Source organism: Nilaparvata lugens, chromosome 1 (assembly GCF_014356525.2).
Source record: "Nilaparvata lugens isolate BPH chromosome 1, ASM1435652v1, whole genome shotgun sequence".
Classification (NCBI taxonomy): domain Eukaryota; kingdom Metazoa; phylum Arthropoda; class Insecta; order Hemiptera; family Delphacidae; genus Nilaparvata; species Nilaparvata lugens.
The window spans coordinates 74,429,034-74,445,802 of NC_052504.1; the positions used below are offsets into that span (position 1 = coordinate 74,429,034).

Sequence of the window (16,769 nt, forward strand, 5' to 3'; positions counted from 1 at the left end):
ACAGAAAAGTTCTAATTTAGATATAGTTTACAAACCAAATTGAATAACAAAATAACACTCACTAATCACTTAAAACTGTAAAATAATGATTAACTTTGAATATTATGATATACCATGTCATTTCAACAAATCATATTATTTTAATCGAGTCTATTAAATTTTCTAGATTTCTCGCGAGATACGGTAAGCTGATTGATTACACCACAGATCTCCCACACAGGCACACGCATCTTCTGTTATCGACAGGTGACGAAATTATCATCTGTTTTTCCAAGGATGAATAATTATTATCCTTTTCATGTCCTTCAGCGAGTTTTCCCAAGGATGAGACCTAGTGCAATCGAATTTTTATATCATAAACCAAATTTTCCATTGTTCCAAATTTTCGTGAAAATCGTTAGTGCCGTTTTCGAGGTCCGTTGGTCATAAATAAACAAATATAAAAATATATACAGATATACAGAAATTGCTCGCTTAATATAATAGGACTCTACATTGTTAAAAGACGATCTGGCAACAGAGCAAAGCGAGAAAAAGATAACGCTATCCGCTTTGTTGAATGATAGACAAGGATAGCAATACAATTGCTAATCAAACACTGCCATTATAACGTGGACCTCACTATAGTAGAATATGATTTGTTTACAGTAAATGAGTTCTAGCCAATTAATGCGTTCAATATGAGACACACCTTAACATTGTTCAATTGTCCAATAATGGTATGTTATTCTAAACCAAAAACCACATTCAGCTTTTGTTTTTAGGAGCATTCCCCATTTTCGTGTTTGTGCCGCTCCAAAGGAAAACATACCACGAATGTCATAGGTAAATTTCGACAATATTATTAGGCTTTGAATAAGTTGAAATTATTAATATTAATACGTTGGGAGTTGAATGAGGAGCACATATGCAAAATGAATAACATTAATATGAATAAGAGGAAAAATTAAATTAAATTTAGAAATATGAATATTAAAAATAAATATCTATTTCTAGTTCAATTAATATGAAAATATTAATAGGAAATAGAAATTGAAATTCACAAGTTTTGTAATAAGTTCGCTTCAGCACGTGAAATCTGAAACGGAGGACGGATTCCAATACAAGAAAAAGTAATATAAGTATAGCCAAGGACAATTGAAGCATTATATTTGTGACCAATGATAATGTAGAGGCATACCTGTTTGAATGAAATGATTCAACAAGAGTTATCCCAAAACAATATATTTATATTGTTGCTATATTTACATAAATTGATGTAAGTGTTCAACTAGTCCAACGCAGATCTGCAATTGAAGCGATATGATCGGAAGGAAATACGACACTGGGAAGTGCTGTATGCTGCCTCAGTTCTTCTTCAGTAGGGAATGGCACCACCTACAACGTACCAATATTACAACAAAACATTCAATAAATTTAATCATTCAACTAGTAATATTTAATTAGCGTATGACAGATACACAACACATATAAAGCTCATAGCTCTTAAATTTCCACTTATAAAAAGTGAATTCGTATGGCTTTTGTTGGTGGGGAGTCCCTTGCGGGAAGGTCCCACCGCCTGAATATATAATTTAAGCCGTCAATGGGCCTTACGACTGTCATACTTCAGCCGGGACCGACAGTTTAACGTGCCCATCCGATAACACGAGAGTGATCTGGTTAAAAAACTTTTAGTATTGGGAGGGTTTGAACCCGGGATCTTTATGCTGCTACGCAAGCACTCTATCCACTAGACCACGGATCACTTATAGACTGTGTATATCTCTATTTCTTTGAGATAATATTAATTATTATCATGAGATGTTATGTAGTGTTTGGTCAGGAGACATGAATTTGTCTGAACGCCATTATACGCTAATAACATTGTTTCATTTATACAAGCTGTCCCACGGAAGGTGTAACAACCGAAGGCTATAGATTCTACATAAAATATGCAACAAAAAATGTCCAGTAATATTTTCTTATATCGACCTTGGTTTTCGATATTTTTGAAAAACGTCAATAACTAGAAATCTAATTCTTAAGATATTGTTGAAAAGAGGAAGAAATGTTTTATAAGATTCATATGATTTGTTCCTATGTTTCACGTTTTTGAACTTTTTATGAGCGCTCAAAGTTGAAAAAATACATTCGTCGAGTTCAAAGCCAAATTTCAGACAGTTCGAACGCTCATAAAAAGTTCAAAAACGTTAAACAAAGGAACAAATTATAAGAATTTTATTGATAATTTCTTCCTCTTTCCAACCATATCCTTGGAATTAAATTTTGACTGATATTTCTCTAGTTATTGTCATTTTCAAAAATATAAGAAAAAACATCTCGAAAACTAAGGTAAATAAAAGAAAACTTTACTGCACATTGTTGCAAATTTCATGAAGAATGTATGATCTTCGGCGATTACATCTTTTTTGGGACACCCTGAATAGTAAAACACATATTCAGACGCTGAACGATAATTCAGTTTATGCAACTTGGAAAAGAGGAACTTAAATACAAAATTTCAAGTAAACCTCGAATCCAAATACATTATAAAAATTGAATGTAGCTGAAGAATATTTAAGCATAACTAAATAATATTGTTGATGTGAACTTGTGGAATCTGAATATATCAGAGTCAGTCGATTAAAATCGTCGAATGACTCACTAAGCTGACAGAAAGCTTGAAGGTTATTTGTCAAGTTGGCAATATTCATCTCATTTATCGAAAGGTGCAATTACTTAGCGAAGACTCGAGCCGCGTGCCTCAGCACCTAACCTACAAATTTATTGGATTATATGATTCATGTGATTTTTATGTTGTATAAACGTTATGGCGGCAAACGAACTAGAAGTGCTGGCTACTACATGCTTTTACAACTTCTATCTAATGAATCGTTGAACCTAATAGATTTATAGATCATGTGGTCCAGCCACGACGCGCGGTTGGAATTGCACCTTTAGGTAAAAAATCAACATTCTTATGATTCAAATGTTTTCCATATTTTTACCTACTATGCATTGTAATTAACTGTATCTACTGTAATAACTGTATCTATTTTTGTAGTGTAACGAGCATTGTGACTAAAAATTTGGGATCAAAATATATGTGTTTAAAAGTGATGAATAATCATAACCTCTTTTGGACTAATTTTCAATCAAATTTCGGGAATGGAATGGTAAGGATATGTGTATCATCATTGTTGAAAAAATAAATAAAATATTCAATTGACAAAGCAAACAAATATGATAAATCACTCTATCAAGTTAAAGATAACTACATAAATAAATTAATCAACTGATAATTTATTATCAATCACTGTATCAAGTTAAAAAAGACTACACAAATAAATTAATCAACTGATAATTTATGATGAATCACTCTATCAAGTTAAAAGACTACATAAATAAATTAATCAACTGATAATTTATGATGAATCACTTTATCAAGTTAAAAAAGACTGCATAAATAAATTAATCAACAGATAATCTATGATGAATCACTCTATCAAGTTGAAGAAGACTACATAAATGAATGGACATCAGTCACGAGCTTCTGTTTACCTGAGTCACAGCCAACCGATCGGTTTGATAGAAGATGTAGTCGAGACAGCCAGAGAATGCCTGGATGAAATTGGTGTACTGCGGGGTACCACAAGCGCTTGCCATCCTCCAAGGCTGATTCAGACTAAGACCTTCTACTGCTTCTTCTTTATCTGCGAATAAGATGACTCATTTAGTTTATGGTTACCGGAATTAATTCTGAACAATCGATCCTTCAAGAGACAAGAGAGGATCATTAGTGATCTCAATTGAACAGTTATTTTTTCTTTCATTTCTAATTGTTCGAGTTCTTGATAAAGATGTGTTTGAAAACAATATTCATTTATTTTTGAACACTTGGAATGTCACATTTATGTGACAGCAACAGTTTTATTTGTAGCTGTAATACAACGAGTTATTTTTTTCACATACAATCAATGAATTCATTCATTTTCAATCATCGTTTACATGTTTAACAGCAGACCATAATAAAGAATAAAATGTTATTGACAAGCGTGTAAGCTATAAAAACCAGTTTGGCTAAGAGTTAACGCAGTTCGGAAACATTCCATCAAGTTGAAATTTAATCCAACTGACAATAATTATTACTAAACGAATTACCCAATTAAAAGCTGTAAATCACCCCAAAGACTTCTGCTACTGCAAATATTTACAACAGAGTAAACAGCTAGATGGAAATTCTCTTTATCAGTTGATAGCTTATTAATATATGAGTTAATAATATATTAATTGTGGCTATATAATTTCATCATTGAAATTATTGGGAGAAAAAACCAAATGAGCCCTCAACTATTTTCGTCCCAAATTTATAAACAAGCTTCGATTCACTTTTCATATTTACCAGATCAAATCAATATAATAATCAATGAAAGTACTTCACATTGATAAACCTTTTATAGTTTGAATAAATATAAAAGCGTATTGTAATAAAATATAATGTAACTTCTAAGTAAGCCTCTATTTAATGTCTAATTTGAGAAGATTATTATTATTCATATAAAATTCAACCGTATACCAGCACACTTACTGCTTTTCCAATCAATGTAATCATCTGGTACAAGACCAGTTGTCATGAGTTTGTAAATTCCGCACTCTGGAACACTGTTGAAGTCACCACAGAAGATGAGAGACACATTTCGACGAGTCTGAAAAACCATTGAACACTTGAATTAATTCTATAAGCTTGGTAGAAACACATTCAGATTATGTTCTTCTAAGGGAATTCAACACTGCAACTCATTGCTAGGTGAAAGCATTATTAAAACTACAATATTCATTCATTCATTTCCGTATCCGTGCGACCAGATGCTCTGTATAACATTAAAAAAATAGTTGGTAAACTGCAAACCCCGCCTACGACACCAATATTATAAGCACAATCAATTCAACAGAATAGCCAGGGATCAGTTCGTGTAGTTTCACCAGAAATTTCTGATACTTTGTCCGTTAGCCCTCCTGCTTTGCAGCAATATCACATTCAGCTGGAGCTGAGATTTCAATAACAAAAATATTACAATCAAATTCAAATCCAGAACAATATCAGGGTTGTTGCTGTTCTAAATTCAAAATTTCAAGTTTTTTTTTGACAGAAAATTGGACTTGAATTTTTTAAAGTGAAATGTAGCCTTTTGGGAATTTTACTGTTTGTCAAATTTGGAAGAAGAGCAGTTTTGGGCTGAGCCTCTTGCTCTCCCCTAATCATTGCAGTATGATTTACAATTGTATTAGAGAATAGATTAAATAGAATAAAAGCCTGGTGGTAGAGAACGAACAATTCCAGTATAGTCGGCATTAATATTCTCCAAAGCAGACTATAATCACATGGGACGTAAGGCAGCACTGCTGGTTGTCTGGACTGTATGAGTGCCGTAAATGGTATTACAGCACACGCGATGCAGCATTATGCCTGTGGATTTATTATTATTATTATTAATGACTATTAATATTATTATTCTAGTAGATGATTATTGAATGCGAGCAAATGTTTGAAATGTTTATAAATGACACTAGATAGTTTTGTGCGTTAACAGGACACAGCTCCGACACTCAATTTCTCAGCACAACCAGCATCCATGACAAATATATGTCTATTGAGATTATTATCAGGATGCATTAAACATAATACTGTGATACAATATAATAGAATCAATAATAATCTTTATAATTCAATTACTTGTATATCATAATATTGTACAATATACTTCGAAGCTAAAATTGATAAATCATCGATACTGTTATGTAATATGTGTCACTTCATATGCGACTGTCGGCCTCAGTAACTACATTTTAGCGCTATAGTTTTGTAATCAATTTTATATCACCATCTCAAACAGGTTTAGTACCTCGAGATGCAAATACTCAATTGGCATTGCATTTCATTTTGTAATAGTATTTTCTCATGTTGTAAAATTTGTATTGCTTTTATTATAATTTCTAATATGTTGTAATTTTATATTTCTGCCAATAAAACATTTTCATTTCATTTCAATTATATCGTGCAAAATGTGAACTCACTTCTTTCTTCAATTTGTCTATGTAGTCAGTGATGTACTTTATAGATATTCCGGCCTGGATTAATCGAACGTGATCAGCATCGGGATGAAAATATAGATGAGTGTTGGCAACTACAAGTAATTCATCTGATTTGTCTAAACTTTCCAAAGTCAGTATCTAGAACAAACATAGGAAAAAACAATAACTGGAAGTTCAGAATAAAGAAAAGATTGCATAGATTTTCTACCAAACTAGATCAGTTTATAATCACTTTCATGCAATGCCACAATGATTTTGTTAAAATGGAATAACTTACTGATGAAATAATACACCAAACAAGTGTAGAAAAAATTGAAATAGGCTCAGATAAAATAAAAACTCCGAAATTCGAATACCCACTCCTTTCAAGATGAATTTTATCAACTGTTTCAAGAAATTACGTGATCTCTGATAATCATTCTTTGAGCTGGAAAACATAATTTTTTATGGTCTATGAGATCTGTGTTTTAGAGCAAAACTATCATGGAAGAGCACTCCTTGTAGAAGTTAAGAGCGAGAGAGACGGGCGAATATCAATCATGAATTAGCAATGATAATTATTATCATTGTTGAGATAATGAGAGGATTATCCATCTCAATGAGAGTTGTATTCTACTAGATATGGAACAGATGATAGATCCTTTAATATCTTATAATAAAAGCAGTTCAAACAGCAACATCACCAATTTCAGCAACAAACACCAACATAAAAGAGGTAATGAACAATAAACAGAATGAACAATAAACAAATAGTAATTTATTGGAATATGGTATAAATTACCTGTAATGTTGTATGCCTATCAATCACACGCAGTTTGAGGGCTTCCTTTTTGCTTATAACTTCCCATATCTCATTCAAGCAATGATTATTTTGAATAACTTCTCCCAGTATAATCGATTCAGAGTGCAACAGCCTTCAATTGGAAAACAAAATAATAACGAATTGATATATTACATAATTTTCAAGAATACAATTATTATATTGATATTACAACAATATTAAAAATACTTAAATACAGTAACAAGTATTTCACGTTCAATCAAATAATAGTTTCTCTATAAATCCAGAGAAATAATATTTTTTGATTGCGTAGATGGACTAAGTTCGATGAATGGACCAAGTTGGTAAATTCTTTGTAGAGAACAATGAGATAGTCTACAATCAGTTTTTGAATGAAATAAAAATTGAGATCTTTATTGAAACAGAGAAATTGAAAAAAATAAAAGTTTGTACCTGATAACTTAAAATTTTCGAATGCAGTTAAAACAATCATAATTTGATTGTTTATTGAATTGGAAAATTATTTTTAATCCATTATTAAAAATTTAATGAACGATGAAAATAATTTATTATTATTGAGTTTGAACAAATGAACACTTACTTGAATCTATCGTTAGAATAGAAGCAAGCAACACCTTCCTTCACAGTACTTCCTTTCAGTGCGAAACACCCTTCGTAGCCGGCGGGGCCCAATACATACTTCAAATCTCTGTTGAAGAAGAACTCATCCACCTCTTGCAAGAATATCAAGTCAGCATTATATCCTACAAAAAAATCGATCTATATTTTCTTACAAATCACTATTTGAGTTGTAGCTGACAGAATGAACCCTGGGAGAGAACGCAATCTGCCAACAATTATTTTTAGAATAATCCAACCACAGTTCTGTTGTTTATGTGCCTGACTAGAGCATGCTTGGCGGTAGCTTAGCATGAATCCGAATGGTTTTAAACAGCACCCTAATTTATGCACTTTTGTCATGTTTGTACTACATATACACTGAACTTCATCAAGCTTCAAATTCAGTTATGAAATCTCAATTTATCGGTCGAGACAGTAAAGGTGTGTTGATATCGTTTATAGTAAGGTACTGGACATTTTCATGCACGAAATCAGAGTATTAAACAGATACCTCCAATTAATTCGATTCACAGGAAAGATATTTTCTTTTAATGATGATAATTATTGATGATAAAAATAGTAATAATCCTTATTATTATAATTAAATCATATTTTTCAAATGAGCCTTATATCTGCTCGGATGGACAAGTTAAGCCGTCGGACCCAGCTGCCTAAAAGGCAATCGTTAGGTCACATCAGAGGCCCTGAAATTGATCAGTTGCGACCTGAAAACTCTGACACCAGACCTGAGCCAGCCAGGTCACTCGATATTATTATTATTTATCTGCTATTAATTATGGCTTGATGGCTAGAAAAAGAGACAATGAAAGAGGTGATTGTTTGCAATCGCGTAATGATATGCCAGAGGTTTTCTCCCCATCACACTCAGAGTTAATTATGAGTTAAATTTACGCCTATTGTAATTTACGCCTAGTTTAACCCTATTGAGTTAATTTTTAAGGGAATACAATTATTATAAATTGAATAATTGATAATAAATCTCACCTAGTATTTCTTTGATAAGCAGTTGTTTTCTATAATCCATTTTCAGAGCATAACGGGGGCAATAATGGAATAAATGACTGAGAGCTTCCGCAGTTTCTGTGTAAATATCAGAAAGGATATTGTAAGTGATCACACGAAACCTGAAAAAGACAAAATGGAAAATTTAGAAGCCTAGTTGTCATAGGAAGAGGTGAAAGCCTGAAGAAATTTATACACTACAAACATTATACCGGGTGATTCAAAAAGGACTTGACAACTTTGAAAATTCATATAAATCTTATTAAACAAGATACACAGCTGTTTTGAAGGAAAACACTCCAAGTTTTAACTCGCGTAGTCCGCTAGTTCCTGGTCACGCCGTACAAGCGCTAGCGGCAGTTACGTCAAAGACGGCTGCCTTCACTGGACCCGAGCGTGCTAGCTGTGTTTTTTTTATTGACAATTCCACTTTTTATTTGAGCAAAATTCAAATGACCATATTTAACAGTATTTTCATTCAAATATGCATTATATAATGATAATTTCGTTTTTATCATTATTGAAGATGATTTTTTCAATAATACACTGTGCTTAAATTATCAAATCAATTTATTTTCCACATAGCATTACAAAAAAATGTAGAATTACATAAATTCAATATGAATAAAATACATCAATTCAAATAGAAAATGATACATTATTACATTAATATTAGTATACAGATGGCGTGGAATTTCCCCAAGAAGACTATACGTCTGTGAATGGGGGAGAGTTCTTGCATGAAAATAGAGTAACATTTATCTTTATCTGTGCTATGAACTATTAACTTTATGTTTTATACAACCTATATAAGTAAATGTAACTGTTGTTTATAGTTTGTTCAAAAAATTCTTTATCAATAGCAGAGCAGAGTTGATTATAAATTTACAAGTGGGAGAGCAAGGGAACCTCAGACCAGCAATGAAGCGAAAAAGTTATATTTTAATTAAATTGAGCTGGTAAGTTATACTAGATGTATGGTGAATGGAGCAGTTCCTCAGTTCCAATCCAGCCTATGCCAAAAAGCCACCCGACCAACATACTTTTATACACCACGTCGCTGCAATCCTCAGCCACCCTGACCGGCAAATTCCTATAGATAATTTGAGTTAGGTAGTATGGTGATTTTGAGTTCTATTCCATGCATTAATCTAGGTGTTGATTATCCATGGTTGTTCTTGAGTCGTGTTTGATAATTGTGTTGTATATTAGCAAATAGGTTTATTCTATGTTTCCTTATATATGTGAGAATTGTTTTAATAAATAACTGTCTTAGATTGAGCACAGGGAAGTCTGAGAATAGCAGCAACGTGGGGTACCTGGATTCTTTTTTCAGGATAGTTTTCATTATTGTGCGTTGAGTGACGGCCAGCGGCTCCAGGATGAAACACCTCCCCAAACTATTATGTCATACTGCAATATTGATTGGACATATGCATCGGAGATCCTCTAACACAATCTAATGTCTAGTACCTGGCTAAGCTGAGAGAGTCCATACAACATCCTTCTAAGCCTCTGTTTGACACATTGAATATGGGGAACCCAACTCAAGTGATGGTCAAAAATATTCCCAAGATATTTGTATTGGTCAACTCTCATGTTTGATCCACATGTACAGACTGAGGATTCTAAATCTGTACATGTATGCATTTCCACCTGCCTTGAGCCTGGATCTGATTGGTTCCTTGTTAGGATCGGCATATACTTTGTTTTAGTTATATCTACTGTTTAAGCTGTTATGGTCGAACCAGTTTTTTTATTTTTGAAAGGTCTATAGTGGCATTTTTATATACATCCACCCAATCCTTGCCAACAGAAACAACAACCTTGTCAGCAGCAAATAGAAATATCTTGGTTGTCGTGTTGAGCTTTGCAATGTTAAAGATGTATATAATAAGGAACAATATTGGACCCAGAGTGCTTCCCTGAATCACCCCATAGTCAACACTGTCCCTCTCACCACATTTACCATCAATTTGAACAAAGTGAAGGCGTTCATAGAAGTAACTTTTGAACCACTGCAAAGCAGTATTTTTAATTCCAATAGCTTCAAGCTTCTTGAAGAGCTTGCCTCTATCTATAGAGTCGAATGACTTGGCCAGGTCCAGGAACGTCATTAAAACTTTATTTTTCAATTCAACTGACTCAATTATATATTTGGTTACATCAAATAGAGCATCATTGGTATTTTTTTATTTTTGAAATCCATATTGGATTTTTGCAAGTATGTTATTATTTGTCAAATATTCTGTTAACTGTAATTTAATACATTTTTCAATAATCTTAGACAATGTTGTTAGAAGTGATATGGGTCTGCAGTTTGAAAATTGATTTTTAGGTCCTGATTTGTAGATTGGGATGATTTTTGCTATTCTTAGATTTTCCGGAAACTGTCCTGTACGAATGCTTAAATTTATTAAATGATGGATAGGATTAATTAATGACTCAAGATTTTCTTTGATTAATTTAGTTGGAATGAGATCGTACCTCGGAGCACTCCCATCTTTAAGACTATGTATCACTTTCATTAGTTCATCTTTTGTGACATCTTTAAACTCAAATAGTGCATCAACTCCATACTCAGAATCATTAATTTCTGGTTCTCCAACAGGGTTCAACGATTGGGATAGGGAAGATCCAACGGACGTGAAATATTGATTAAAATTGTTGCAGATATCTTTAATATTTTGGGTTTGGGTGGAGTCTCTATTTTTAGAAAATGAATTGAATGGAATTGATTGATGGCATTTTGATTTACCAGCAATCTCTTTCACTGCGGTCCAAAACTTTTGAGGATTATATGAAACCTCATCAATTTTATTCTTGTAATAGTTATGTTTGGCTCGCTTAATGGTTGAGTGTAATAAGTTTCTGAATCGGATAAATTCGTTTTTTAAAGCGATACAGTAGGGCTGTCTAATAAGTTTCTTCTCAAGTTTATCGCGGTCACGTATTGAATTTATTAAACCTCTGGTAATCCATGGTTTGATTTTTTTATTATTTGATGTTATTTTTATTTTAGATGTTTTCTCAAGTATAATATTATGAATAGTTCCTATAGATAGATTAGTTGATAGGTTGATATTATTTTCGTCGATTACACGGTCCCAAACCTGTACAGACAAGGAATTCTGAACACGATTCCAATCAATTTTAAAATAGTATTCATCTTTTTCAGGAAGTTTGTCTATTTTATGAGTTGATTAAGACATATGGCATAATGATCGGTGATCGCGGTTTGTACTACAGTTGTTGAAACTTGGAAAGTGTGCGGTAATCTGACAAAGTAGTGATCGATGCAGGTGTTGCTGACCGGTCTGGTCACCTTATCGACACATGAAACAAAGCCTGCCTCGTTCATTACATCCAAGTACTTTTCTTCCAGAGTATGTGGATTAGCAGTTTATATCACCACTGAAGATTTTTATACATTTAGCGTCATTTCTCTGTTGGTTAAAGTAAGATTCAATAGATTCAATAAAAATTTCAAGACTTGAGTTGGGGCTACGATAGATTGCAAGCAGTTCAAAAGGAACACCGGCCCAATAAAAAGTGAGGGAGAGAGATGTAGCAATATTTCCTAATTGAATCTCGCGACATGAAGCAGTTATCTCATTGTCAATGTAAACAAAATCTCCATCGCTTTGATTAATATTGTTATATGATCTGAATAAATTGTAGCCAGGAATCTCCATCAAATCGCTCTCATCTTTCAGCCAAGCATCCGTTAAAATAATGCATGTGAAATGATAACCCAGGCTTTGTAATACTAGAATAAATTTGTAGCTCCTAATATTTTCCTGGATTACAGTAAAGAATAAAGAATCCTCTAATATTCCCAACACATTTTCCTTGTAAGTTACCGGTACGCCTGATATTAAAATATTGTTTTCTGCGTCTGCTGTTGGAGGTCCTGTACATTTTGTTTCACGTTTTTCAGTTCATTTTTAAGACGCGCGTTCTCTTTCTCCAATTCACTGACAGTTTCACATGTTTTATTACACTTATCTTTAACGTCGTTGAACTGTTTCTTCATTTCCTCCCACTTCTTGTTATTCTCCTCTCACTTTGTATTAGTTTCTTGTCTAAATTCGGTGATTGCACTTAATAGTGTCTCATTAGATACTTCACCATCATCCGTTTTATTAGATCTGGCACTCACAGAGGGTGTAGTACCGGTGCAATTTTAGCATTTTCATTTCTTATTTCTTGTTTCTCTCGATAGTCCAACACAATTCTGGTGGAAATCAGTTTGACAATCATGACACTTTACACTATCCTTAATTATTTCCCCTTGACAACGGTCACACTCCATAATTCCGAAATTTATAAAAAATCACTTTGGAACAAAACTGGGAAGAATTTCAACAAGAATAAAACTTTAGTAGCCTAGTTGGTTAAAAGCACACTGGCCGGCCGGCTTAAACTCGTTGCTTAGCAGCACGATAAGATACCTTCCGATAAGATTACTTAGATACGATATTAGATTAGATATAGTAGACTAATATAATAAACTATAAAATATAAACTAATATATATATATATATTATTATATAGCAATAATATATAATTATATATACTAATATATAAAACTAAAATATATTAGACTAATTATAAGATTAGATAGATCCGATAAGATTACTTTCCTTGGTTTGAAAATCGGCGTAGTGTATTTATTTATTCACAATATCACATCGGAAACAACAGGTAATGACCCAAATATGTTTCCTTAACACAACAATAAGTACAGTATACGCTTTAATAAAAAAAAGATACTAAAACTAATGTCTAAAAATAATAATACTTAGTAAACTACTTCTAAAACATTCCTTAATAGAGTTGATGGTGAAAGTGATGGTGAAAATGAATATATGAAGTGATGAAGGAGAGGTGTTATCAATAAAGATGATGAGAGAGCATGCAGTCTCATATGAATGATGAATGATAGGATGAGGGTGATAATGATAACTGCCAGCAAAGAACTTTGAAAATAAGGGGTGAGTAAGAATAAAATGAGTTTGAATGTGCAAATGAAGGAAAATTGAAGTGAAAAGAGTGATATTTTTATAATGATAGGAATATTTGCGAAAATTATGGCTGCTGATTAAAAATTCAGTTATTCTGATTCTCTCTCAGAAGCATCGTTATTGTGCGCTTGAAACTTAATGGGCCATCAGAAAACACGTCCATCCCACAGCTAAGTCCGTTCAACAATCTTGGCATGTGGTTGAGGGGGGGAAATATGCACTAACTGTCCTACACCTCTGTACTGCGAATAGGGAATGCCATCTACGCCTGAGAGTGGGCACGGCGAATCCAATTCTTCCAAGGAGGTAAGAAGAATCAACCTCATTCGTTAGTATCTTACGGAAAAGAATCAACGATGGTACCTCTCTCCTAAGCTTAAGAGCATCAACTTCGAACAATGATCTTAATCGACGTGTAGGAAATCCTCTCTCACAGGAATGCCCGAATTTTTTGAAGAGGAATCTTAGAAATTTATCTTGCATTCTCTCAAGTTTTATTACATAGGTGATCTCATAAGGACTCCAGACCGGCGCTGCATACTCCTTGTACTCCAAGTACCTTGATATATTGCAACATTTTTGATACCAAAGATCGATTAGGATGACCGAGAACGAAATGTTTTCTTTAAGCAAGATGGCGCACCACCACACTATCTGACTGACGTCCGGAATTTTCTTAATGACCGCTTTCCAAATCAGTGGATTGGCCGTAATGCGCCAATTGCATCGCCCCCTCGTTCCCCAGACTAACACCGCTGGATTTTTTCTTGCGGGGTTTGATAAAAGATATGGTGTATATACCACCACTCCACCTGACTGAACTTAGAGCAAGGATTTGCACTGCTGTTGAGCAAGTTACGCCTGAAATGCTAGTGCGAGTCTGGGAAGAAATCGATTATCGATGAGATGTCTGCAGGATAACCAACGGGAATCACATAGAAAATCTTAAGTTTAAGGTAAAAAAATTGTGTTTCCTTTAAAACAACACCAAAACTGTACCTTGTTTAATAAGATTTTCTTTTAAATGTAAAAAGTTCTTTTTAAATCACCCGGTATACTTACAATAATATAATAGTTATTGAAAAGTTTAACAAGGAATTTTGATAATTATAGCCTAGTTGTCCTCAAAGCATGCAATTCTTGGAAGAGTAGAGCTAGAGCTTAGAATAAAGCTCTTTTTTAAGACGCTGATTACATAATATGACCAGTGATGTAATTCTATGACCTGTGATAAATTGTTAAAATTGTGATTGTTTTTATATTTTTTGACGATGTCTTGCATTATTTTTTTTAATGTTCTGACAATAAACGAATCTTGAATTTTGAATAACCTATCTTTTGATCTCAAGTTAGTACCAAGCAGTGTTAAAGTATGAAAATGTTTTTCTAAGCTTTTTAGGTGGCAATCAGAACTTGGTTCAGGTTCCCAAAAATTCGTTAAAGGCTTGTTTATAAATACCGTGTTTTTACAATTTTATTTATTTTTTCAATTGTAGGCCTATAAAGAATATATGATATCACGGTATCACCATAGAGAAAAGGTAATCCATAGATCAAGAAATTCATTATTCGTCTCTGGTAAGGGTGATACCAGAGGTGACCTAACATTATTTTCTAAACTACAAAAAACAAAGCTTTGGTATCGTACCTAGATTTCCGATGAAAACATCAGCGATGATGATCAGAATAGGTTTTAATGCATTAGTAGAAAAATTAGTTGAACGGTCGCATTCTGGGTATTAATTAACAGAAAGATGTGTCATTAAAATATTTTTCAATAAACAAATTTATGAACTGAGAGAACTTTTTGTAAATTACCAAGCAAGAAGCATTACATCAAAAGCATTCAATTAGATAACATCCACCAAACAATTATTTTATTAGTCTTGGACTTACTCATTTCCGGACAACCGTGTACTGGTGAATGGGTGACGACTCTCGAATGGACACAGTCCCGGACCAGCTTCAACAGGGTCTGTAGAGACAGTTGATGCTTCAGGACCCTTCAAATTATTATTGCTTGGTTCACAGATCAGTTTCAAATAATATCCAATATCTTCATTTTTTGAAGAATAGATGAAGCCATCTCCAACTCTTTCCCATCCAGTTTCTTCACTTCGTGGAGCATGTTTGCTTTTTTTTCTCAACCAAGTAAATGAACAATCTTTTTGTTCAGTGAACAAAACTTTAAACTTAGAAGGGTATATAACAAATCCAGCTAGCATGCTTGATGGCAAACTTAGTTCATTTACCCAGGGTGAATTTATAGATACAGAATATTCCACATCATTTATATTAAGTATCAAGGTCTCCGGAGCTTTGTTAAAGAAGATTGCATCCTTGCAGATTGTCTCATGATCAATCAAAAAACCATCTTGAAGTAGACCTGCCGAGGATTCACAACTATCAACTTCTAGCCCTGTCTGTCCTTTTTGTTTCTTCTTACGTTTGGAAGATTTTAATTTATTTATGTTTACTTTAACTCTATTCAAAAAATCTCCAATTTTTTCACTCAGTTTCCTATTAAAATTACACTCACGTTCTATATTTAATGTTTCATTTTTGTACAGAAAACTAACCTGAAATGTTTCACATCCATCAGGTAGACGAAAATAAGCTGTTGGTTTTTCCATGAAGCGAACTTTCAAATTTATATTGTGAGTTGAACTATATGAACGAATAACTGTTTGAAATACTTTGAAGCGCCACACAAATACAGTCATAGCAGTAGCTATAAATTATTTTAACATCATCATACCGAATATTTTTTTTAAATGAGAAATAAAAAAGATACATATGAAAGGAATGATAGCAATTCAACAACTTACTAAAGCTAAATCAATTTCTTCTGTGGTTGAAAAATAATGTTCCGATTGACATGTTGAAGTTGGCTGAGTTCCTAAAACAATTTATTAGTTTATTAAGTGAGAGAAAATAGTGCAATAAACATGCAACTCTACCAAAGCTGGTAAATTAACCTAAAATATTTTAGACGTGCGCTTGTATCAGCTGCTGCTCTTTATTACAACAGCTGATTTCATATTGGAAACATGAAATCATGTTGCCAACGTAAAATAATTGAAACAAATTTGACAAATAGTTTGCTTTTTGTCTTCAAATTATGAAACTATTCAAGTTTTCAAGTACAGTATAATACTGATTACACTAACTACTTAGATACCTCGATTATCCTCATGGAAATGAAAACTTTCCAGTCGAATGATGACGTTAATCAATAAAAT

General features: G+C 33.1%; 1 protein-coding gene across 5 annotated transcripts; it reads right to left on the reverse strand.

Moving 5' to 3' along the window:
• Positions 1-1,208: 1,208 nt before the first annotated feature.
• LOC111056783 (2',5'-phosphodiesterase 12) lies at positions 1,209-16,551 on the reverse strand. Of its 5 annotated transcripts, none has more exons than XM_039442841.1 (9): positions 16,107-16,516; positions 15,424-15,502; positions 8,483-8,622; positions 7,458-7,620; positions 6,857-6,989; positions 6,058-6,213; positions 4,571-4,688; positions 3,544-3,695; positions 1,209-1,377 (listed from the first exon to the last, which is right to left on the reverse strand). In XM_039442841.1, the coding sequence occupies exons 3-9, from the start codon at positions 8,520-8,522 to the stop codon at positions 1,267-1,269; spliced, it is 873 nt and encodes a 290-aa protein (XP_039298775.1). In that variant the 5' UTR covers positions 8,523-8,622; positions 15,424-15,502; positions 16,107-16,516; the 3' UTR covers positions 1,209-1,266. The 5 variants fall into 5 exon arrangements, with proteins under 5 accessions (XP_039298775.1, XP_039298779.1, XP_039298762.1 ...); XM_039442845.1 differs by having other exon boundaries at positions 16,356-16,510; XM_039442828.1 differs by having other exon boundaries at positions 15,424-16,551.
• Positions 16,552-16,769: the final 218 nt, after the last annotated feature.

Coding starts and splice junctions, on each gene's coding strand:
- LOC111056783 (XM_039442828.1), bottom strand. CDS start 16,250: ATGACTGTATTTGTGTGGCGCTTCAAAGTATTTCAAACAGTTATTCGT. Junction 4,689..6,057: donor TAGACAAATTGAAGAAAGAA/GTGAGTTCACAT, acceptor ATGGTTTTTCAG/ACTCGTCGAAATGTGTCTCT. Junction 1,378..3,543: donor ATCGGTTGGCTGTGACTCAG/GTAAACAGAAGC, acceptor GGTACGTTGTAG/GTGGTGCCATTCCCTACTGA.